General features: G+C 53.7%; 10 protein-coding genes across 10 annotated transcripts; 5 read left to right on the forward strand and 5 right to left on the reverse strand.

The window, feature by feature from the left end:
- Positions 1-519: 519 nt before the first annotated feature.
- Positions 520-1956, forward strand: G647_03666 (uncharacterized protein; the record flags this gene model as incomplete). The annotated part of the gene is made up of 2 exons (XM_008728011.1): positions 520-798; positions 1066-1956. The coding sequence occupies 2 exons, from the start codon at positions 520-522 to the stop codon at positions 1954-1956; spliced, it is 1170 nt and encodes a 389-aa protein (XP_008726233.1).
- Positions 1957-3408: 1452 nt separating this feature from the next.
- Positions 3409-4313, forward strand: G647_03667 (uncharacterized protein; the record flags this gene model as incomplete). The annotated part of the gene is made up of 2 exons (XM_008728012.1): positions 3409-3447; positions 3483-4313. 2 exons carry the CDS (start codon positions 3409-3411, stop codon positions 4311-4313), a joined length of 870 nt encoding a protein of 289 aa, XP_008726234.1.
- Positions 4314-4369: 56 nt separating this feature from the next.
- Positions 4370-5116, reverse strand: G647_03668 (ribosomal protein L1; the record flags this gene model as incomplete). Its single annotated transcript, XM_008728013.1, has 2 exons — positions 4370-5033; positions 5085-5116. 2 exons carry the CDS (start codon positions 5114-5116, stop codon positions 4370-4372), a joined length of 696 nt encoding a protein of 231 aa, XP_008726235.1.
- Positions 5117-5655: 539 nt separating this feature from the next.
- G647_03669 (glutamate-tRNA ligase) lies at positions 5656-7332 on the forward strand (the record flags this gene model as incomplete). Its single annotated transcript, XM_008728014.1, has 1 exon — positions 5656-7332. The coding sequence occupies one exon, from the start codon at positions 5656-5658 to the stop codon at positions 7330-7332; it is 1677 nt and encodes a 558-aa protein (XP_008726236.1).
- A 1011-nt stretch (positions 7333-8343) lies between these two features.
- On the reverse strand, positions 8344-9173 carry G647_03670 (uncharacterized protein; the record flags this gene model as incomplete). The annotated part of the gene is made up of 2 exons (XM_008728015.1): positions 8344-8406; positions 8436-9173. 2 exons carry the CDS (start codon positions 9171-9173, stop codon positions 8344-8346), a joined length of 801 nt encoding a protein of 266 aa, XP_008726237.1.
- A 1480-nt stretch (positions 9174-10653) lies between these two features.
- Positions 10654-14733, reverse strand: G647_03671 (uncharacterized protein; the record flags this gene model as incomplete). The annotated part of the gene is made up of 3 exons (XM_008728016.1): positions 10654-14043; positions 14095-14164; positions 14258-14733. 3 exons carry the CDS (start codon positions 14731-14733, stop codon positions 10654-10656), a joined length of 3936 nt encoding a protein of 1311 aa, XP_008726238.1.
- Positions 14734-15909: 1176 nt separating this feature from the next.
- G647_03672 (serine/threonine-protein phosphatase 2B catalytic subunit) lies at positions 15910-17669 on the reverse strand (the record flags this gene model as incomplete). Its single annotated transcript, XM_008728017.1, has 4 exons — positions 15910-16815; positions 16862-17119; positions 17169-17500; positions 17552-17669. 4 exons carry the CDS (start codon positions 17667-17669, stop codon positions 15910-15912), a joined length of 1614 nt encoding a protein of 537 aa, XP_008726239.1.
- Positions 17670-18607: 938 nt separating this feature from the next.
- On the forward strand, positions 18608-19163 carry G647_03673 (uncharacterized protein; the record flags this gene model as incomplete). The annotated part of the gene is made up of 2 exons (XM_008728018.1): positions 18608-18623; positions 18676-19163. 2 exons carry the CDS (start codon positions 18608-18610, stop codon positions 19161-19163), a joined length of 504 nt encoding a protein of 167 aa, XP_008726240.1.
- Positions 19164-19321: 158 nt separating this feature from the next.
- On the forward strand, positions 19322-19855 carry G647_03674 (uncharacterized protein; the record flags this gene model as incomplete). Its single annotated transcript, XM_008728019.1, has 1 exon — positions 19322-19855. The coding sequence occupies one exon, from the start codon at positions 19322-19324 to the stop codon at positions 19853-19855; it is 534 nt and encodes a 177-aa protein (XP_008726241.1).
- A 148-nt stretch (positions 19856-20003) lies between these two features.
- Positions 20004-20917, reverse strand: G647_03675 (uncharacterized protein; the record flags this gene model as incomplete). The annotated part of the gene is made up of 2 exons (XM_008728020.1): positions 20004-20614; positions 20671-20917. The coding sequence occupies 2 exons, from the start codon at positions 20915-20917 to the stop codon at positions 20004-20006; spliced, it is 858 nt and encodes a 285-aa protein (XP_008726242.1).
- Between the last annotated feature and the right edge of the window lie 138 nt (positions 20918-21055).

A 21055-nucleotide genomic window follows, 5' to 3' on the forward strand; every position in this document is an offset into this window, starting at 1 on the left:
TTCAGGACGCCTATGAACAAGGCAGTGTGAATATTTCGTGATCTTGAGTTGAGTCGATTCGAACGCGTCCACGGTGACGCGTCTGCTCCCAGCTACAGTATGGCTCGTGTCATGATGGAAGCACTCCACCGGGTTGTGCATTGGAGAAGCGCGAGTAATTCCAGATGCTCTAAATCGAGTTTTGGAAATCACACTCAGAAAGAGAAAAGAGAGATGAAGAAGCATAACATTGGAGTTGGAGAGCTTGCTAACCGCGGGTTGCACATGACGTTCCAACAAATCCGTGCTGCTCCGATATCGCTGAGGCTCAAGACTCGCATGAACTTGCTCAGAGCTACTGATAAACATACACGTACTACGGTAGAGAACGTCTTGTGTTGCAGAGCGTCTCTCGCGACCAGCTCCTTCGAGTCGCGTCAACACTCGATACGCCTGACACCGTTCTACACTCGACCGGACACTCTCCACATTTCTGAAGCAGAGCCGTGCTCTCAGGCGTCCAAGCCTGTTCGTTTCTCAATGGAGACCATACTGCACGCATATCAGCCAAAGCATACCCTTCTCCTTCTAGAGTACGTCAACAGGTCCGGCAAAGAGGACGCCTCTAGGAAGCTATCGTCTCCGCCAAACGTTCTCCTCTTTGTCGGCGGGCTCTACGACAACTTCCGATGGCCACGCTACCTCGATGATCTGGCAGCTTTGTTTCCACGCGATGTGCCAGATCAGCAATGGCGCGTGATGCAAGTACAGCTGTCGAGTAATGGACGGAGTTGGGGCATATCTGACCTGGATCGTGATGTAAGTAGGATCGAATTATTGCTGAGGCGCAAGGTCTCTATCACCAGTCTCAGACAGCGGGTGACAGCGGTTGACAAGGTTCCTCCCTTTCTACCGCCGTCGTTGCTGTCCCGCCCTTAGCAAGGGGCGTGAACTGCCACTCCGGGCTTGTTGACCGCGGCGGCAATATGCGTTCATGGGGGATCTTCTCACAGCCATGCGTCCACTCCAGCTCGATGCATGCGAATCAAGCACTCTTGTACAATGTTGACGTTCCTCCGTCAACAGGTCGAAGAGATCGCCATGGCGATATCCTACATCCGTGACACTATCACTCAGTCTCCGACGTCCCCAATCGTCCTAATGGGCCATTCGACAGGCTGTCAAGATTCCTTCCATTACCTCGTCTCCCCCGTATCCCCATCGTCCCGACGGCCAGACATCTCCGGTGCCATCCTACAGGCTCCCGTCTCCGACCGCGAAGCGATCCTGCACGAGCTGGGGGCCAACCCTTCTGCAAAAGCCGATTACGACGCCACTCTTGCCGTCATCAAAACCACGCCTGTCGAGAAATACAAGACGACGATTCTCCCAATGGACTTGACGAAGTCCCTCTTCGGCCCCTCTCCGGTATCTATCTCCCGCTTCCTGAGCCTTGTCTCACCCGACTCTCCAGCGCAGCCGAGCATGGACGACTATTTCTCCAGCGATCTGTCCGACGAGCGCCTCAACGCGACATTCGGGCAGATTGGCCACGTGGCGCATCTCGTTCCTCCGCCAGCACGAAAATCACAGCGTAGCATTCTGGTGCTCCAAGGCGCAGATGATAGAAGTATTCCTCCTCACGTGGATAAAGCTGCTTTAATCAACCGGTGGAAAGTGGCGGTCGAATCTTCTGGTTCTGCGGCGACGCTGTCGCGGCATAGCGCGATCATCGAGCACGCTACACACGATATTGCAGGGTCGTCTATCCAAGCGAAGGAAGCAAGGTTAGTGAAAATGCGGAGCGCAGTCCTGAGGTATCTAGGCGACACTGTAGGTGGCGTGGAGGACGGAGCTGGACAGCCTGACCATGAATATGCGCCTTGGAAAATCTGGGAGCGGGATATGAAGGCTATTCAGAAGGAGCGTGAAGCAAATAAGGGAAAAGAGAAGGGCGTGGAAGAGTCAAAGCTATGATACGCTCTACATTGGAGAAGAGACCGAAATCGGGAATGACGATCTCAGCACGGATTCGAGCAGGATAAACCTTATCGTTGAAGTCTGAACCAACAACTGGGCTACGAAAACCTTCACCAACTAGCGTCCACTATCTCTTCCATCGCCTGTGGCCTTGTAATGGCCAGGAAGGCGCATAGACCCAAGTCCCGAGAAGTTCTTGCTGGAGCAGAAGACAATCCTTCTCATATTCCCTTTGTTTGGATACCAATCCGCCTCTCTGATTTGTATGCGCCCCCTGCCCTCGACACGCATGATACCGACAAGCCCATTCAAACTCGTCCTGTCGATGTCTTCATGCGGTAGTAGCAGATTTGGTGTCATGGCTCCGAGTTGCGAGATGATCCCGTAAAAGTGAAATCGGTGTCAACAGCCCGGCGAGTCAATTTGCTTGGGAAGGAGAGCAACTCCGGACATCCCTGCAGAGACCACTCTGGTAAGAGTAGTCATTCGAGGATCATACTCCATGCCACCGCCTGTACAAAGTAGACTTCGCTGGGCCCACCGCTCCACAAGGCTCCCTTCGCCCGACACATTTTCAGGAGCCATCCCCAGCCTCGTCACTTCACTTCACTTCACTTCACCTCAGCTCACCTGACCATATTGCCATATACTTCACACTTACAGAAATTTATCCCACAATCAGGGCCAGAGAGGTCTGTCAGGGAATGCCCTTGTCAGGGTTACACACCGCGCAGCAATAAACCTGCATAAAGGGGTAAGAACTTGTTGACAGACCTTCCTGGCCCTGATTGGGCTCCCCTTGCCCTGCCATCCACAAGAAAAACAGAAAAACATCACATATCAAATTGTGCCTAGCGGCTATCCTAAGATTGCTCGATCCAACGGCCTTCAATAACGGGAAGGTGTCAGGAGCCGGGATACCTGCTGGGTACAGTTCGGGCAAGGGCAGTTTACTTGAAAAAAAAAAAGAAAAGAAAACAAGCAACGCAAAACCCAGAAAACAAAAACCAACCTTGAAAAGGGTGAGTTTTCCTTACACTCGAATGCGACCGAGCTATATCGGCGAGTTCGGGTGTCAGTTTTTGGTTCTTTTTTGTGTTGGTTGGTGTATGCATGTAGTGGCACGGAGTCCATCAGAAAGTGAAGGTGAGGAGCATATCGCGAAGAAAGTTAACTCCGTACTCCGCTGTAGAATCGAGTTGCGTGATGGGGCAAACGTTCCACCGTAACATTATTCTGGCCCTCCAGTCACATTCATACAGTATCTAGTAACATATATTGTACCTTTACTCGTACGTACTCTAGCGGAAGGGAGGGGTCGACTAGAAGTTCACTGATGGCTCTACCTTAGGCAAGTGGAGCTGATTTCGAGTCCTCCCTCCCTCACTCCACTACGACATGGACATCTCTGCACGAGCACGACCTTGAAAACCACCGAAGCAAGTCACAATGAGCAACCGCTTCTTCGTACTGCCCCAACCTCCTCCCGTCGCTCACCAGGCACCTCTAACGATGTCGCACAGTTCAGCAACTCCGACTCGGGCTCCGACCTCGATGACAACGACGACACCTCTCTCCCGTTCCCGAAACCTCTCGACCGCTCGTCATTTCTTGCTCCCGACTTCGACGCGGCAGTCTTCCTTTCCAGCCTGTCAAATCGCTTTCAGACCCTCGAAGATCTCCAGACGGAGCTACGTGAGTTGAGCCAGACTCTCAACAAGGAACTCGTCGACCTGGTCAACGACAACTACCAGGATTTCCTGTCCCTAGGGAGTACCCTTTCCGGTGGCGAGGAAAAGATCGAGGATATCAGGGTTGGGTTGTTGAGTTTCCAGAGGGATGTCAAGGGTCTGAGGGACTTGGTGGAGCAGAGGAGGGAGGAGGTAGCAGAGTTGTTGAAGCAGAAGAAAGCGATCAGGCAGGAGACCAGTATCGGACGAGCGCTGCTCGAAGTGGCGGAACGATTAGACGCCTTGGAGGAGAAGCTGAATATTGCGAGACCGAAAGTCAGCGGACCGGTCACCAAAGCTCAGGTCGAAGACAATGGCGCCGAACAGCAGTGGAGCGAGGAATGGATAGAAGAGACGACGATCAACGAGAGCGACGACGAATACGACTCGGATGACACTATGGGCATGACAGTACGTCTGAAGTGGAGGACGGAGGAGTTCCTCATTTTGAAGCATTTGGTGGGGAGGCATAGTCCGCAACATCCCTTTATGTTGTCACAAGAAGGCCGCATAAGGAAGATGCAAGAGATCCTTTTGTCGGACCTTGATATGGAGATCAGGCGCGAGCCCGAGGTCAAGACCAAACAGGTGATGCTGCAGGTTCGTGCAGCCATCGCCGAGTGATAACAGCCAATTTTGATACCCATGCGCCGCTGCTGTGCATATTATACACCTGTTCTTCAGACCACAGCCAGCTGCTGCGGCGTAGCATTTCCAGGTCCCGGCCTATAGAAATCCCCGTTGAGCGAAAAGCCCGGTGAGTTCGTGGAGCTCAGCACCACCTCGTACACCTCCTTGGCAATCTGATCGCTCAGTGCAGCCGCGTCCTTCTTGACCGCGGTGACATACGCCTTGACATTATCCCTCAACATCTCCGGCGTGAAACTTAGCCTTCCTACCGCCATCCTCACCACCCCCTGTCGCTCCCGGTATGTGCTTCCACCCATCATGTTTCTCACGGCGGGACCTGGATTCGTGACCACGCTTCCCATCTTAACATTCGGCATCAACCCGCGGGGACCCAGTATCCTAGGAATACCCTCTTTGTTCATCTTCTGCAGGCTCTCTGGCACGGCGATGACTCGATCAAAGTCGATCTTCCCGGCCTTGATGCGCTCAAAAACCTCCTCCTCGCCGACCAGGTATGCCCCGGCGGCACGGGCGCCTTTCGCGGCGTTCGAATCCGGTGGACACACGACCACGATTTTAATGTCGGTTTTCACAGGGTAGGGGAGACGGACGTTGTTGCGGACTATGGGGCCGTCCTTTTTCGTGCGCAATTTGACGTGGATGTCGTATTTAGGGGTATCGGGATTCTGACCGAGCTCAAAGGCTTTGATATATCTGGGGCAGAGATTAGCAGCGGCACGACGGGAGAGGAGTATCGGGTTCTACCTCATTGCTTCGCATAATGTGAACTGCTGCATGTCCTTCAGATTGTGCTGCTTGTACGCTCGATGCTTCTTCCTCCGCCGCTTGACCTTTTCCCTCGCTGCTCTCTCTTTGTCTGTGAGCTGTCGAGGCCCACCCGGAGCTGAAAGTATGGGACCGCATGAGAAGGAGCGAGTCGCAAACGAAATGCATGGCGCCGTCGTCCGAGTCAGAAGAGGGGCAAGAAAGGAAGATGTTGTGAGTCGACAAAAGGTCCTCGTCGCCCTTGACAGGCTGCGCGAGATCTCCATGGGCATCGATGTCCCACGCGCGAAGCGGATCTGGTCGTCAGTTCGAAATACTGAGACCGAAGCAAAAGTCCAACGCAGCTCCGATTAACTCGTATCGCGGCAGCCTCGCGCAGATGAGTGGCCAATTAGACTCTGGCTTGGCCGATTTGTCAAGTTTACGCGAGGCTCTCGCTTTCCCCGCGCATCTGAAATATTCCAAGTGCGGCGGATTGGAATGAGTCTACTTCACAATCCCTCCCTCCTTCCTCTCACTCTCCCTCTTTCAAGGTTACACTCTGCCCAAAATGACGGACAAACCTCCCAAAGTCAAAGATGCCTCAGGTTCCAAGGGCAAGAAAGCCCCCAAAGTCAAACAAATGGAGCTTCCCAACGCCGCCGCCGGCGTCGTCACACGATTTCCCCCCGAGCCCTCAGGCTACCTCCATATCGGGCACTCCAAAGCCGCACTGCTGAACGACTACTTCGCACATATTCAATACCCGGGTGGAAAGATGATCCTTCGGTTCGACGACACAAACACTGAGAAAGAGAATGCCGAGTTTCAAGACGCTATCCGTGAGGACGTTGCCTTGCTGGGGATCCAACCGGATGTGATTTCATATACGAGCGACTACTTCGATCAGATAGATGAATACTGTGTGAAGATCATCCAAGCCGGCAAGGCGTACGCTGACGACACCCCCGGCGACGTTATGTCCGCACAAAGATTGGCACGTGAGCCGAGCGTCCACCGAGATGACAGCATTGAGGACAACCTAGCAAGATTCGAGGAAATGAAGAAGGGCACCGAGGAAGGGAAACGATGGTGCATCCGCGCCAAAATTTCGCACGCAAACGACAATGCTTCCCTTCGCGATCCGGTCATCTTCCGTTGCCCCAAGACCCAAACCCCCCACCACCGTACCGGTGACAAATACAAGGCCTACCCAACCTATCAGTTCGCCTGTCCGGTCGTCGATGCCCTCGAAGGTGTCACGCACGCGCTCCGCACAACTGAGTACAACGACCAAGATGCACAGTACAAGTGGATTCTGAAGGCTCTCGAGCTGCGACCTGTTTACATATGGACTTTCTCCAAAATTCAATTCGTCCGCACATTGATGAGCAAGAGGAAACTCACCAAGCTGGTCAACGCCGGCGTGGTGTCCGGCTGGGATGATCCACGGTTCCCCACCGTCCGGGGCATAAGGCGACGCGGCATGACAGTCGAGGGCTTGCGTGATTTCATGGTCTCCCAAGGCCCCAGCAAGAATGTAGTCAACATGGATTGGCACACCATCTGGACGATGAACAAGAAGATCATCGATCTGAAGGCCGCGAGGTACACGGCGATCGACAGCAACCACGTCGTATGTAAGATCACCAATCTCCCGCAAGACGATCCATACGAGGAGACGAAGCCCAAGCACGCGAAATACGATCTCGGCGACAAGAAGGTCGTCTACTCGCAGAACATCCTCATCGAGCAAGACGACGCCCGCACTTTCGCCAAAGACGAAGAAATCACGCTCATGAACTGGGGCAACGCCTACGTTCGCGACATTGAATACTCCAACTCCACTGCCTCCTCAACCACCGCCGACGGCGTGGCGGATGGGGTAAGCAACCTGGGCAACGTCTCTTCCATGACGCTGGAACTCCACCTGGAAGGGGACTTCAAGGCCACGAAGAAGAAAATCACATGGCTGTCGAAGGACCAGGATCTCGTGCCCGTCGAGCTCGTCGACTTTGACCACCTGCTCGCAAAGGACAAGTTGACCGAAGAGGACGAGTCGCACTGGGAAGACTTCCTGACCAAGCAGAGCGAGTTCAAGACCGAGGCCGTCGCGGACATGAACGTCTGGGACGTCAAAGTGGACGATTTCCTCCAGTTCGACCGCAAGGGGTATTACAGATGTGACCGGGCGCCGACGAAGGAGGCCAAGGGTGTTTTCTTCAAGATTCCCACGGGGAAGGAGTAGGCAGTGGTAGAAGGGGATAGAGATATGACGTGAGCAGCGAAGTCGTATCTATCCACGGGCGCCAGAGGTCACACAAGGTCACAAAAGGGTGCTGGTGCTGGTACTGGTGCCAGTGTTGGTGCATTAGAAGAGGAACAGAAAAGGTCGGTTCCATCATATCGGATCAGAGCAGAGCAGAGCAGGGCAGGGCAGATCATGCATGCATGTGAGTGTGCTTGATCGGGTCTGTTTCTGTTCTATGTCGTCATGTCACGCCACGTCACGTTCAGATCACGAAAGATATACATGCATGCATGCATTCCTCTCACGGTGTAGGGCCGGGCCCAAGAGTGATGGTTACGGATATTGATATGCCAATGCTACGTGCGGTAAAAGTACCTATGTAGGCATACCTGTACTGCGTACTGATTGTGTAGATGGCTTTGGACCAGGGTCAGTCGTCCGCACTGGTCTAGACCAAGATAGAGACTTTTGAGACAATGACATGTCAAGGAGAGCATTTCCTTAGGTACAGTCCCTTTTCCAAAAGATGAGCGAGTGGTCGACGTGAGATGCCCGTTTGGATAGAACATCCCTTACGAAGTCACGAGGGCGGCATCTTTGCGATATATTGGTACGAGGTAGAATATTTCTACCCGGCACTTGCCATTGCTTTTAGTCTACCTCATTTAGAGGTGATGCCTTTCTTTCCCTCCCTAGCTCTAGCCGTAGCCCCCTGACATCTCACTTGATAGCAATAGTATGTGGACCATGAATCACTTCCCGATAACTTAATTTAGTCCTCCCTTACATTGCCTCTACGGTCCAGTACTCCGTACGGTCGCTCTATCTTGCCGAGATTCCACAATACGAGTATAGTGCCACGAAAAACATCATGGCCTGACAGCCGGGACCATAGACTCTCGTACGATTACCTCTGGCGGAAAAGAGGTAGAGGCACAGAGACCCTCGCCACCGGATCGCTGCCGGCCACCCGTAAGGGGCCTCGAACTTGCCGGGTGCACAGTACTACTACCCCTGGTCATGGTCGATGTCCGTGTCCCGTAGCTGCTTGCCGAATACACACTTGGGTTTCTGGCTCCTCCTGGGAGGTGCCGCCACACGCGCTGATGTTGGTACTGTTGCAGGGGCAACTGTGTCTGTGACAGTCCGGCGCCATTGTATGGCTGGTTGTGGTAGTAGTGTCGGTAGCGGATGGGATTCGGTCGGCGGAGACTGCTGGAACCAGAAGAGGGAGGAGTTGTCGATGACGAGGTGGAGTGGCTGGTGATGCTTGTGCCGGTCTGTGCTCGTGCTATGACTGGCGCCACTGAGTGGCCTGGTGCTCGCGTTGGTATGATGGGAGTTGCAGACGTTCCTGGCTGGGGTTGAGCAGTGAATACTGGTGGCGGTGGTGGCGGCGGCGGCGGTGGTGGTGGCGGTCCTGATGGCATGGGTGGTGCAGATTGCTTTCTCGGTGATGGTTGTCTGGCCGTTTTCGTTTCTGCATTGTTGTCCGTCGCTGGTGTCGCAGCCGACAACGTAGGTGCAGACGACTCGCGCTTCTTGATGTTTAGTGGCTGGACAAGCAGATCTGGCGACGATCTCGAGTGCGGCAACGACGGCCGTGAAGCAGCTCCGGTGCTGAGTGCTCGAAGTGTCGGGTCGGCACTCAACGGGGTATGGTGGAGAGCGGGCGCCCATGCTGGAGGCGGTATTGTGGGAAGGGGTGGGACGTCTGGAATCCCAGCAGTCGTGGCAGATGCCTCTCCGGCTTTTTCTCGTCGCAGGTCCCCCCTTTCGGGATTGCTGCTTGCTCGACTCCGAGAAGACGAGATCGTGGACGGGCGGGTGGACGGCATGGTGGCCCAAGTCTTCGATGATTGTGAAGATGTCATGGACGAGTTCCGATCGCTCAGCTCCAGGCAATGTCCCTCAGATACCGATCTTAACATGCTCGAATACGGACTGGCCTGTAAGTTGTACGAGGCATATCGTGGTCTCTGGTCGTGCCACTGATACCTGTGTGGGTATATGGCCTTCTGAGAAGAAAGACTGTTGCGCCGCCGCTGCCATTGCTCACGCTCGACTCGGCCAGACCGGGGTCCCGGGATGGGATAAAGAGGATCATCCTTACCGAGCGACGAGTCTGAGTGACCGCTAGAGATAGATGGTGCATGTTGGTGGTCCTTGGGAGGATGCCGACAGGTGCAGTAACAGCTGACGAGGCTTGTCCCGCGTCGAGTGGGTGACTGGGCAATACTGTCAAAGAATGATAGAGAGGTGATCCCAAGGCTGTGCTCGAGAACGCGGTCAGAAGTGAGTCTCCCTCCACAGGACGTTGGCATAATTACTCACGCCATCAACACCGACATTGCCACAAGTCCCCGATGTAGTCGACACGGGAGGCCATATCTCCACTTCTGTTCCTTTAGGCTGTCCCGCCACTCAGGCAACGGCAGATCAAGACAGACAGGCGCTCTGAGAGCCACAAGGAGATTGACACAGGCGAGTATCACCCACAGGAAGAGAAGAAGCTGTATGCCGGCGCTGCAGGCTGATTCAAGTCTTGGGGAAGCGGTCGATGGCGATATCGTCTGCAGATTCTTGGTCCTTTGACGGACAATGAGGTAGCAGCGAGTGCCGACGACGATGATGGTAGGTAGCGACTGGGGCTGTCAGCCAGTGCTGGAGGTGTCATGCAGATCTTGCAGCCGTACTTACAAAAGCAATGGAGAGATCAATGCCGGCAGATGTTGTCGGGCAAACAAGGGCCTTTGCTCGCATGAAGACGGCAATGATGAATATGCCGTAAGCCAGTGGGAGGACGAAGCAGACGCTGGCAATTCTGTATGCTGCCGTGTAGTTTTGGCTCTGCCTCGCCATGGTCGTGACTTGTCAATGGTGATGCTGGAGACTGCGCAGCCAACACTGCGGATGATGCCATGTTGAAGCGGTCAAAAGGGCGTTTTGGAATAAATTGAAAATCGACCGTCGCCATCTTGAAGAATGCTCATTGATTGAAGAGGGTAGGCAAGGGCTAGGAGAAGGAGGCTGGATGAATTCCTCGGGAGATACAAGCGACTCAAGGGCGTAAGGCGTAAGATGAAGATGAACGTGCCACGCCACGTCTGCCAGACGAAGGGATGCTTGATTGCGCTTTGACTCTCGCAGTCACCAGTTCATTTCATTAATTCGTTCCCATCAAGGGATGCCAGTGATCCTGATGATTCCTGAGCTTTCCAACTCCCTCGACTCAATCCAGAAACAAATCAGTCACAGTATCTTACAACACACCCCTGGGTATCTCGCGTATTGTTTACAATGTGCCTTTGCCAAAGCTCAACCAAACTCCCTGGTCACGTCTTCAACGAAATCTTCGTCGGCATCTTCGGCAAGCCCGTCGTCATCGTTGTCGCCGCGTTCGAGTAGCCGCTTGGTGAATTTCGTATCGACTCTCAACAGTCCGTGGATTTCCGCCACCATAGGCATGACTTTGCCGTTGTAGCGGAGCATCTTGAGGACGCACAAGTCGTGCCCGGCGACTTGCCATGCCCAACCCGGGAAACTCCGTCTGCCGGTGGTAAGCGACGTATAAAGACACGACGCCCGGAGAAGTGTCCAGTATGCGAAGGGATGCTGGTCCTCTTCCTCCTCCTCGTACCGCAGCCGCAGCCGATGATTGACCTTCTTCGGCTCGATGGCTTTGAACTGCTCGTAAACCACCCGAAGAGAAGCAGCATAGTCGACATCTTTCGTGTGTCCCCTCTGGGAGTTGAAGCTAGTGTCAGGCGGAGTACGAAATTTCTCCCATGTCTCCTGCAACCGGGTTATGTGACCGTGCAGCCCGTCCTCACCCTTCAACATATCATAGAGCGTAGGCGTGCCTTGACCGTACGCGGAGACATCAGCGTGCGGCAGTCGCCTCGCCTTCAACTCATCCTGCTCCATTCTCATCTTTTCCTCCTCTTTTCTCCAGAATTGACTGAGATCCCTATCATATGTTGCTGCCTGGTTTCGGCGGGCCTGCATATCTGCCAGCACCTTGTCCTTCTCACTTTCTGCAACATCGAATGTAAGGTAGTCGATCACGTTGAGATGAGTCGCTGCAGTTTTGGGGGGAGCCTTGCCTTCTTTGTAGCCAGGTGAAGACAATCTCAAAAGGCCGGTGGCGGTCTTGCGGAATGAGTACCAGTCTGTCTCGCTGATGGACCAGCCTTGCTTGCGGCTATCCACCAAATAGCCAGCGAGCGCGGCAAGTTTGATTGCACCCGCTTGTGACAGTTTGGCACTTTGTTGTTCTCGACTGAGGAAGTATACGAGCTTCTCCCACTCGTTGGCACAGGTCCCTAGAAAACCTTCCTTGGTATTGAAAGAGAGACAGCGCTGTAGGAAATTCGGCATCGATTGGGCATCATACCGACCACCATGAAAGATATCTGATAGTGGGCAGGACTTGTTGACCATGCTGCATTCTGCTTGTGTGGGCATTCGTGGCATCTCGGCATTGCAGAATGGCTCGGTAAACCTGGGGTCCCAGATACAAGTAACCGTGTCACCATCATAGTCACCACCCGAGAGAAGCGCTGCTGTCGACTTGTTACCCCGTGTTGAGAACAAGATGACGTTCTTGTAATTCCGCAGCTCGTGCTTGTAAACAGCTTTTCTCAGCTGTATGTCAGAAGCCAGAAGTGCCGGGTTGCGAGCCACCAGTACCTTAATATTATCAAGCGCGGTCTCGCCGATCCCCGTTCGTGGGTCAACGAGAGGAGTCGAGGAACTCAGGAACACTTCGTCCTCGTCTAGAACATCATATGGGTCAGGGGCGCAGTAGACCATAGTAGAATATGGCAGCTTGATGGACAACTTCTCGAGGTAACGGGTCATATGGTCTTTGAGCAAGTGTTTAGCACATACCACGAGCTGCTCGCAACGCAACGGGTGGAAGCCTGACTCGAGCAGCAGCTTCATTTGGTGCTGCTTGCCGTCCGGAAGCGACCCCAAGAATTTGACATGTTGGGACGGAGAAGAATAGCCGTACTCCTGCATCCACAGCCGCAGGCGTTGGGGGTCGGACATTGCGTTGGTCAGGGATTCCGAGTACAATCTAATGTCTTCTTCCAACGCATCTCTGAGCACGCTGCGTGGCACGCCTCTGTCGTCGAGGACGGTAATCAGCTGCCGGTTCAAGCGAGTTTCGATACAGTCTTGGGCAAATTTTAACACCTCGAAGGTACGCTGAGTGGCGTCGGCATCAAGTCGTTCCCGAGGATGAGGTTTAATCTTCAATTGGGAGTCGGAAACCTGGATCCAAAACCCTCGCTGACTGACATCAGGGAACCTCCCTTGGTAATCTACGATCCACAATCCCTTCGCTCCTGAAACGCGTGCTTGGACGGCCGAAGGCACTTCGCCGGCACCGCCAGAAGCCGCCCAAATGGCTTTTGCCAGTGGGTACGAGATCAGGGCACAGCCATCGTTCATGACTTGACGCGCCCATTTGCCGCCGGGTTCTTCGACTGCTTCGTTGCCCAGTTTGTCGGGCAAGTGGAGAAATTCGTGTGGTTTGAGTTCCACAGTAGGAATCGTCTTCGAGAAGCCAAGAGCCCATCTCGAGAAGAGTTTGAGCTCCGGCGACTTGTGGTTGGCTTCTATTGGCATGTGCCACTGCATCAAATCTTCCAGCATGATCTGTGGGTGTGGCATGCCATCTTTCAATGCGAAGGCGCCAAGATGGGCAGGAGCACGCTGATGCATGTCATACCCAGTTTCCGCAAACAGAACGATCCTGTTACTCGACTTCTTCAGTTTTGTTTCCTGCGTTTCGTCTAGCACAAAGCAAGTTCTCCAGTAGCGGCCCGCGACAAAATGTTGGTTCGACGTCAGGAAGCTGATGATCTTTTCATGCAGCGCGCCATTGCCCTTGTCAAGTAATCGAACGTTCTCTGGTGGTCTAGAAAAGACTGGAGTGGAGAGCACAATAAACCTATCGGCGCCAAACTTTCGGTGGAGGCGACACGATTGCTCCAACTGGACTGGGTTGAGTCGCAACTGGAATAGCCCTTGAGATGGGTCATCACTCCATTCCAGGGCAGCCGTGAAATACCCAACCTTGTTTGTTTGCTCGTCCCAGTATCTGTTCTGCGAGGTCATCCAGGTCGGCAACTCCGACCTCGCAGGCAGCGATCGTTGGTCTTTCCTCTGGTGCATCTTCTTGACTGTATCGTACAAGTTGGCACCTAATGGGTCATCCTTTCCGCGCTCTTGCCGAACCATCTGGTCCAGCTCAACCGGCTTGAGGCCAGCTGATGGGGCGAGGCGATGGAGTTCCCAGCTATACCAGAAGGGGAGCTCCCCTGGTAGCCTAGCGTGTACTTTGAAAGGAGTGTTCCGAAGAAGGTCTGTCGAATCGATTGCGGCTGAGGGGAGACATGCTTCATGATACGACTTTCGGAAGTCCTCGTCCTGATCGAATTCCATGACATCTTGTGTCGGAAACAGATCTTGGGACTCTTCGTCTTGCGGACTAAGCATTGAGGTCGCATTCGAGAGATTTGGTGCGTCCTGTTCTTCTGGAGTCGTGAAAACCGAAGACACTGCAGGAGATGGCGCAGTCTCGAAACTGGTGTATGGGGCGGCGGGAGCAACGCTGGCTTGAACGTGAGAGGCAGGTAGAGGCTTGAATGATAGAAATTGAGACAATGTCTGCTGTCGGTACTGCCGCTTGTTTTGCTGCACCCATTAGTAAGTACAAATGATGTCAGGTGTGAGGGTGAGACTGACCCCATCAGGAGACTCCAGCGTGCGCTTGCTCGACTTTGTCATGGGATTCTTGAGCTGAGGATCTTCAAATCTGGACACGGTCACTTCAGAAGCATTCACAACTTGGCGTCTGGGTGTCTTAGGCTCCTGCTTGCGGGTGGCGCTCTGCTTCGGGGGAGTCGACGGTGCCGTGATGAAGGACGCTGAGGAAGCCCTTTCAGTCGAATAGGTACGGGTCATCTTTGCCAACTCGTAGTTGTCATCCAAGATCTTGAACAGGCGTTCCTGCAATTGATGTCGCTGCGTGTCTGACAGTCGCACGGCGCCAGATTTGTGTTTGCTTCGAAAGTCGCGTTCCACCAGACTCTTACTCTGAGGAAGGACTGGCAGAGTGCCTCGCTCTTGTGAAGGCTTGAAAACCCATTCTGAATGAATCTGCCGGGCATTCTGATTGAAGTCTGCGAGAATGGCTTCGATGTCGGCTGCTCTGTAGCACAAGAATCTGATCCTCTTGGAGCATCTCGATGCTAAGCGACCTGTTTCGTCGGCTAGATCGGCATCTACTCCATGCAATCTTGGGAGCCCGAGATCCCAGAGAGCATTGAGAGAGTCTATGGCCTGGTCAATTCTTCGGCTGGTGTCATGAGGTGTGGTAGCCATGGTCCACAATGCTCAAAACGAGGTCACATAGAGTGCTGCTAGAGAAGGCACACTTCAGCGGAACCCTAAGAACGCCACTCGCACGTTATTGACGAGTCTCTCTCGAGATAAGGCGCAGCTCACCTTCCGATGTCAGGACAGCCTCATGGGCTCCCAAAATGTTTTCAATGAGCCGAAACTCCGCTACAAAGCAAGACAGTACGAGAGCGAAGACGATGCGTGAAGAAGCTCAAGTTGAGCACATGATTATCCAAAAATCAGTGACTGGGTAACGAATGAAGGTCGGGTCCTCGATAATGGTATGCGACCGGTAGGTAGGTCTGGTAGGTCTAAAGTAGGCGGGTGGAGGGGAAGGAGACCATTGAGCCGCATTTCGTAGCGCCCGGAAAAACATGGCGCCCGGCGATGGAGCGGCACGACCCTGGCACCAGTTGCCCCGTTGCCCTGGGAGCACTGCCCCTGCGCCTGGACCTCGTGTCGACGCGTTAAGTGCTGCATTTCGGGCTAGATGGCTGTGTGTCGAGCAGCGAAGATTTCGGCTATTGGACAAGGTATGTTTGGTGCCGGGTCCGCATGTGATGGCCTGGAAATCATACATACTCAATGCCTGCCTCCATGCGGCTCTTGAGCATCGGGTGGCACTCTGACACAAATCATGGCGCCAGTGGTAAAGAGGGATAGAGAGTGTGTGTGCGAGAGCAACGAGAGGCGGCTGCAACGGGGCTTTCGAGCCTTTTATTGTTCTGGTTGCCAAAGTAAACTCCCATCTCTAGGCAGGCCGACCATTGGCGCCTGCAGTGCGCGGTAACGCAGCGGTGCCTCAGGCATCAGAGACGAGACTTGGGAAACGGCAGCTGTCAGCGAACCACTTCCGCCCTTGACACTTAGAGTTTTCACAGTGACGTCCTCCGCTCTCCCCGGACCACTCAGCACAACATTCCTAGCACCCAATCAATCATGTGCTTGGCCCTTTACTTGATTGTGTCTCCCCATGTCCCGATCAATCACGTTGGATTCATGCATTCGTTGAGTCGTCAATCAAGAGGCGCTTGTTTGAATTCCAGGCTCGCAGGCTCCCACAAACCGTCTCGCTAATCCTTACGACGATGGCCACGTGGGTTAGCAGATCCGCTGAGCCATGTTAGTCTAGTTTGACAGGACGAAACGGCAGAGTACTCACAAGCTAATCCTTCTGGCGACCCCCTGCAGATTGGTGTCGTTCTCTGCCTCGGCGGCAGCCCTTTCCAATGCAGCGCGCCTATCCTCGGCACTTCGCTTCTCGATCTCCTCAGGCGATGGCGGCAGACGCTCATTCTGGAGGTCGACTTTACGCGCGTCCTCGAAGTTGTGGATGGCCTGCTTGATGCCTTCTGCCCCCAGCATAAGGGTGCCCGCCGGCAAGCGGCCACCAGCCTGCGTCTTCAGCTCAGTCACACGCTCGGATTCTTCACGCAGGACCTGGAACACCCTCGACAGACGGCCAATAGCAAGGATCTTGTTCTTGATCGCTCGTCTCTTCGCCTCGGTGGATTCCGGATCTGCCCCAAACGGAGGTGTCTCGGGGCCCATGTTGGAGCTTGTTGCATCATCCTCCAATTCTTCTTTAGAACATGTGTTGAGAATGGCAATGAGCATGTCTGTGATCTTTTCGCCGACGAAAGGCAATGACCAAGTGAAGACATCCATGAAATTCGGCAGCCAATATGGATGAGGGGTACAATTGAATTGTCGGATGTTCATAACATTGTTCTCGTACTTGAGGACTGCGGCCTTGTTGTTGTAAACATCGAGATAATTCGGTGCGCTGAATATGGTCATGACGCTGGGGAAGCCTGTAGTGCGGGTTTTGCGATACATGCGGTAGCCGGCATCTTGCGCCTCGTGTGCGCGAATGATGGAGAGCAGGTTGTTCTTCTCAAGGAAATTGCAGGCGGCGGGGTACGAGAAGAAGTACGAGCAGCCTCTCACATGGTTGTGCACGAAGTACTCGCCCGTCTTTTCCTGCCCGAATTCCTCCAGAGGATCTGCCCAGAGGATATCGCACATCAGGCCGTGGGTGGGAGGCTCGCGGAAGCGATCAATCTACCAGCGTCAATTTTGGTCCACCAATAGATCGCGGACGACCTACAATCTTGATGTCCTCCAGAGTGTGCAGCTCTGGACTCAGGCCACCATGTATACACAAGAATTGCTTGTTCATAACGGCGGCCAAAGGCAAGGCGCAGAAAGACTCCATGCACGCATCGTAGATCTTTTCCGAGTATTTGTGCTTGCACTCGAGTTTGAATGTGAAATAGTCTGTCAGGTGGCGGCACTCATGATTCCCACGAAGAAGCCACAAGGTGTTGGGATACCATATCTTGAGGGACCACAGGTACAGTACGCACTATCTAGGTCAGCCACATGTGTTAGGGGGGAAATTAAGGAAAACAAACCTCGATGCTGAAGTATCCTCGGTCGACATAGTCGCCCAAGAATAGATACCTGGTCTCAGCAGGGTCTCCGCCCACCTCAAACAGCTTCATCAAGTCGAAGTATTGCCCATGGACGTCACCGCAAACTGTGATGGGGGCGTCCATTTCCAACAGGTTGGGCTCCGCCTTTAGGATTTTGGTGCCCTCGTGGATGATCCATAGTGCTTGCTCTTCAGTTAAACGACCCTCCCTGTAGAAATGCTGTTTCAAGAAGGACAGGTTGGGCTTGGATCGTTCCGAGGATGACCAGAACTGTTCGTTTGTAGGAGGTTGCATAGCAGGGGCCTGAACATCTGCGATTGGGTCAGAGGTAGGCTTGATGAAAAGCAAGGTTTCCGACATACCTTTACAAACTCGTTCCTGGGTGCTCACTTGGGAGCCATCTTCCATGATGTGCAGGGTGAAATCTATCTCCGGGATAGGCTTCTTGTCCACCACCGCCCTGTGTAACGCGCCGTCCATTCTGCCAGCTAGGTGCGCACCTGGCGCAGAAGCTTGGTCAAAGTCGGAGATTGTCGACTTGTAGCAGAATCGCCTTCTCCAGTAGGAAAATCAAAGCGTCGCAGAAGGTCGATGAGGCAATGGTCAGCAAAGGCGGTGCCAGGATGCTAGCGCCGGAGGGATATGTTTTGGTCGTGAGTGATGGTCAGGAGGCGAATTTCACCCGTTGTTCAGCGCGACTCAAAGATGAGTACCACAGTTTCTCAGAGGAGATTGCGAGTGAAGGTTGGAGTGGTGTTAGATATCAACCCAATGTCAGAGCTGAAAGAAAAGCGGACTGATCTTTGGGGGCGGCTGAGGCTGCACAGTGTAGAGAGTCCAACAGTTTCAGTAGCAATTGGATTTCAAGCGTCCAAACCGGTTTGGGCCAGGGCTGAAGTGTCTCCAAGCTTTGGCGATTGACCCAGAACCGCACTTAAGAAGTCTCGTAGTCATGCACCGCGAATAGCAAATGCTGAGAAATGGATGAAGGAGGAGCTTGGCTCACCGATTGGACTGGTGTGGGTTCCGAGAACCACAAAGACAGCATGCGGGCCAGGAGGCACACGGAGAGGGGACAAGGGCACGAGGGAATTTGGTCAAAGAGGGGCAGAGGGCAAGCGAGGCACGCGCCCAGCTCTGGCCTGACTCCCCCAAGCTCTCTGGAGCTCGTACCTCACCAAAGGTCCAGGTACCTACCTAAGGTACCTACTCAGCACATGCCGAGGATGCTTAGATCCAGACAGTAGGCATGCCCCGCAGGTCTCCAATCATACGAGGACCTAGGTAGGTACTCCGTAGGTATTCATTTACCACAGCAAATTGACTCTCTCACTCCTTGCGCAGTACTGATAATACTGCGAACAAACCGGAGGTGTCTTCCTAGGCCGACCTCTCACCTCATTCAGCGACCGATCAACATGTTTGACTCCCACAGTATGGCATCCTACAAGTAGCCTGCGGGTCTCGGACACTGACTGTTGTCCAGAACCCCATCCTCTGCTGGCTCAGGTCCCCTTGACGGTCTCGCCCTTTTTGTCCTTGCCGACAGTTGTGACTCTTCCGTACACTTTTCGATCCGTGCCGACGTCGCTCCCCCCTTCCCTCGTCTCTGAGAATGGCCCGGGGAAGCCCAAATATGTCACTTCGTCCTCAGGTCATTCTGCTCACCCAGACGATATCATAAATTCGTGTAAAGCCCTTCAGGAGCACCTCAAGAAGACCGTAAGGGACGCAGAGAAGGCCATTGAAGACTGGGAGCAAGATATCAAAGACCGAGATCTGGCAGAGAAGCGACGGGTCGCACCCGGTTGGTTGGATCGTGAAGAGAAGATCTTAGAGCCTACCAAGGCACAGGCAAAGGGGGAGAATCTACTCGATGGCCAACCTGCGAACACCATCTCTGCTCCGGCAATGTCCCCAAGCCGTGAAGGGGAAGAGCTAGACCGAGCGTTTGGCGTACTCCGGGTCAAGTGAACGGAAAGATATCTGATTCGCAATTGTACCGCACCCAGCTACCCTTCTCCCGTCTGCAAATTCCCGGCTGCGACATGTAGATGGCCGGTCTGCATTTGGTCCTGGAAATGTTGTCTATCATATTTGACAAAACTTGAGGCAACAGATTGCACCTCAACATGTCCACGGAGGTCACGGAGGACGAGGTTCTCTTCAACTCGACCGCTTCTACCACAGAACCTCCGCGGGCATACTTTTCCGTATCCAGACCGGATTCAGTACTGACAATCATCGACAACCCATTCCGAACTCGGCAGTCGACAGTCCTGGTCATCATCGGAGTCGTGGCTCTGGGCATCTGCACAGTATTTCTAGCAGTCCGCTACGCACAGGTCCTGAGATGCAACATGCACGAATGCGTCAAGGCCCCATTGACACTGGAGGCGCAAAAGTCAAATCGATTGGGCGACGATGACCAGAATGAGGATTATCCAGATGACCAGACTCCCGTCACCCAGTCACCCGACTCATACGATGACAATCATTCCTCCATCCGACGCCGTCCTCGAGCAAGGTTTCCGCAGCCCAAGACGATTGCAATCGGAGGAGTTCGAGAAGGGAAGATAGCACAGCGGAGAGCCTCAATGTCGCGGAGCGTTGGACGTGACGTGCAGGCACCGAAAGAGACGCTTGCCATGACCGAACCGATCTGAGCACCACCACAGCCGCCGTTTTCACCAGGTTCATCTCAGCGCTTCAGCAAAATCCAGCAACTACGACCGTGCACACGAGCTTTTTGGATCTTGATGGTGCAATTACTCGAATGCGACATGGGTCTGGGGAGGAGCGATCTTCCTATCATTATGGCGCACAGTATCCCCCATCAATCAGAATATCAGTTCCTGTGGTATAGGAACTTGCGTCACTGGCGAGATACAAGTACGCGCCCACCAACTCAATCGGCTCTCCTTCTCGCCCCATCGGGATCTTGTCTCTCCAGATACTCTTCGTCTCGGGAGGCACAAAGTTGCTGATCTCGGTCGCAATGTATCCTGGAGAGATACTGTTCGCCCTGGCAAACTGCACCCATTCCACGGCGAGACACTGGCACATGTGCTTGACATTGGCCTTTGCAGCATTGTAGGCAGTCTGCAATTGCGGGATGTTCGCAATATGTCCAGACATACTGGCAGTTGCAATAAACTTCCCATAGGTGAAACCGTCCAGCTTGTTCTTCTTCTGCTCCCTCCATATTCTGCCCGCTGTTCTCGCACAGTAGAAGACGCCATCGACATCGATCTTCATCACATTTCGATAGTGCTCCAGCTCGCCTCCCAGCATGGGCCCCTGAGTCCAGGGGATGCCGGCATTGGCGACGAATATGTCGAGGCGGTTGTTGAACTCTTTGACTTGAGAAACTATGGCTTCGTCGATCGCCGCCGCATCTCGAACGTCGACTTGGTATGCTCGACCTATGGGTGGTTGAGCCACCCGAGTCTATCATGCTCATGAAAGGTTCAATGCTTACACTTGACGCCAAATTCCTTCTCGATCTCCTCCGCCCGTTGGTGAGCCTTTTTGTTCGAATGGAACCAAATCGCAACGTTGGCGCCGGCTTCAGCATATCCTCGTGCCACTGCCAGTCCGATGCCTTGTCCCGCTCCCGAGATGATCGCTGTCTTGCCCTTCAACGAGAACAACGGCATGATATATTTCGACTCAGGCGGTTCGGTGTTGTAGTGTTTGAAATTCCCTCCATTCATGGCGTCATCCATCTTGACAATTCGTTTCTGAGGCTCCCGTGGTAAAGAATGCTACGGCAGGATCACTCAATCTGTTCTTGCGATGGTTACCAATAATCGAACCTCTCAATGGAGCAAATGTAGTCCTGCAAATAAGAGTACCGCTACTGC

This window comes from Cladophialophora carrionii (assembly GCF_000365165.1).
Source record: "Cladophialophora carrionii CBS 160.54 unplaced genomic scaffold supercont1.3, whole genome shotgun sequence".
Taxonomy (NCBI): Eukaryota; Fungi; Ascomycota; class Eurotiomycetes; order Chaetothyriales; family Herpotrichiellaceae; genus Cladophialophora; species Cladophialophora carrionii.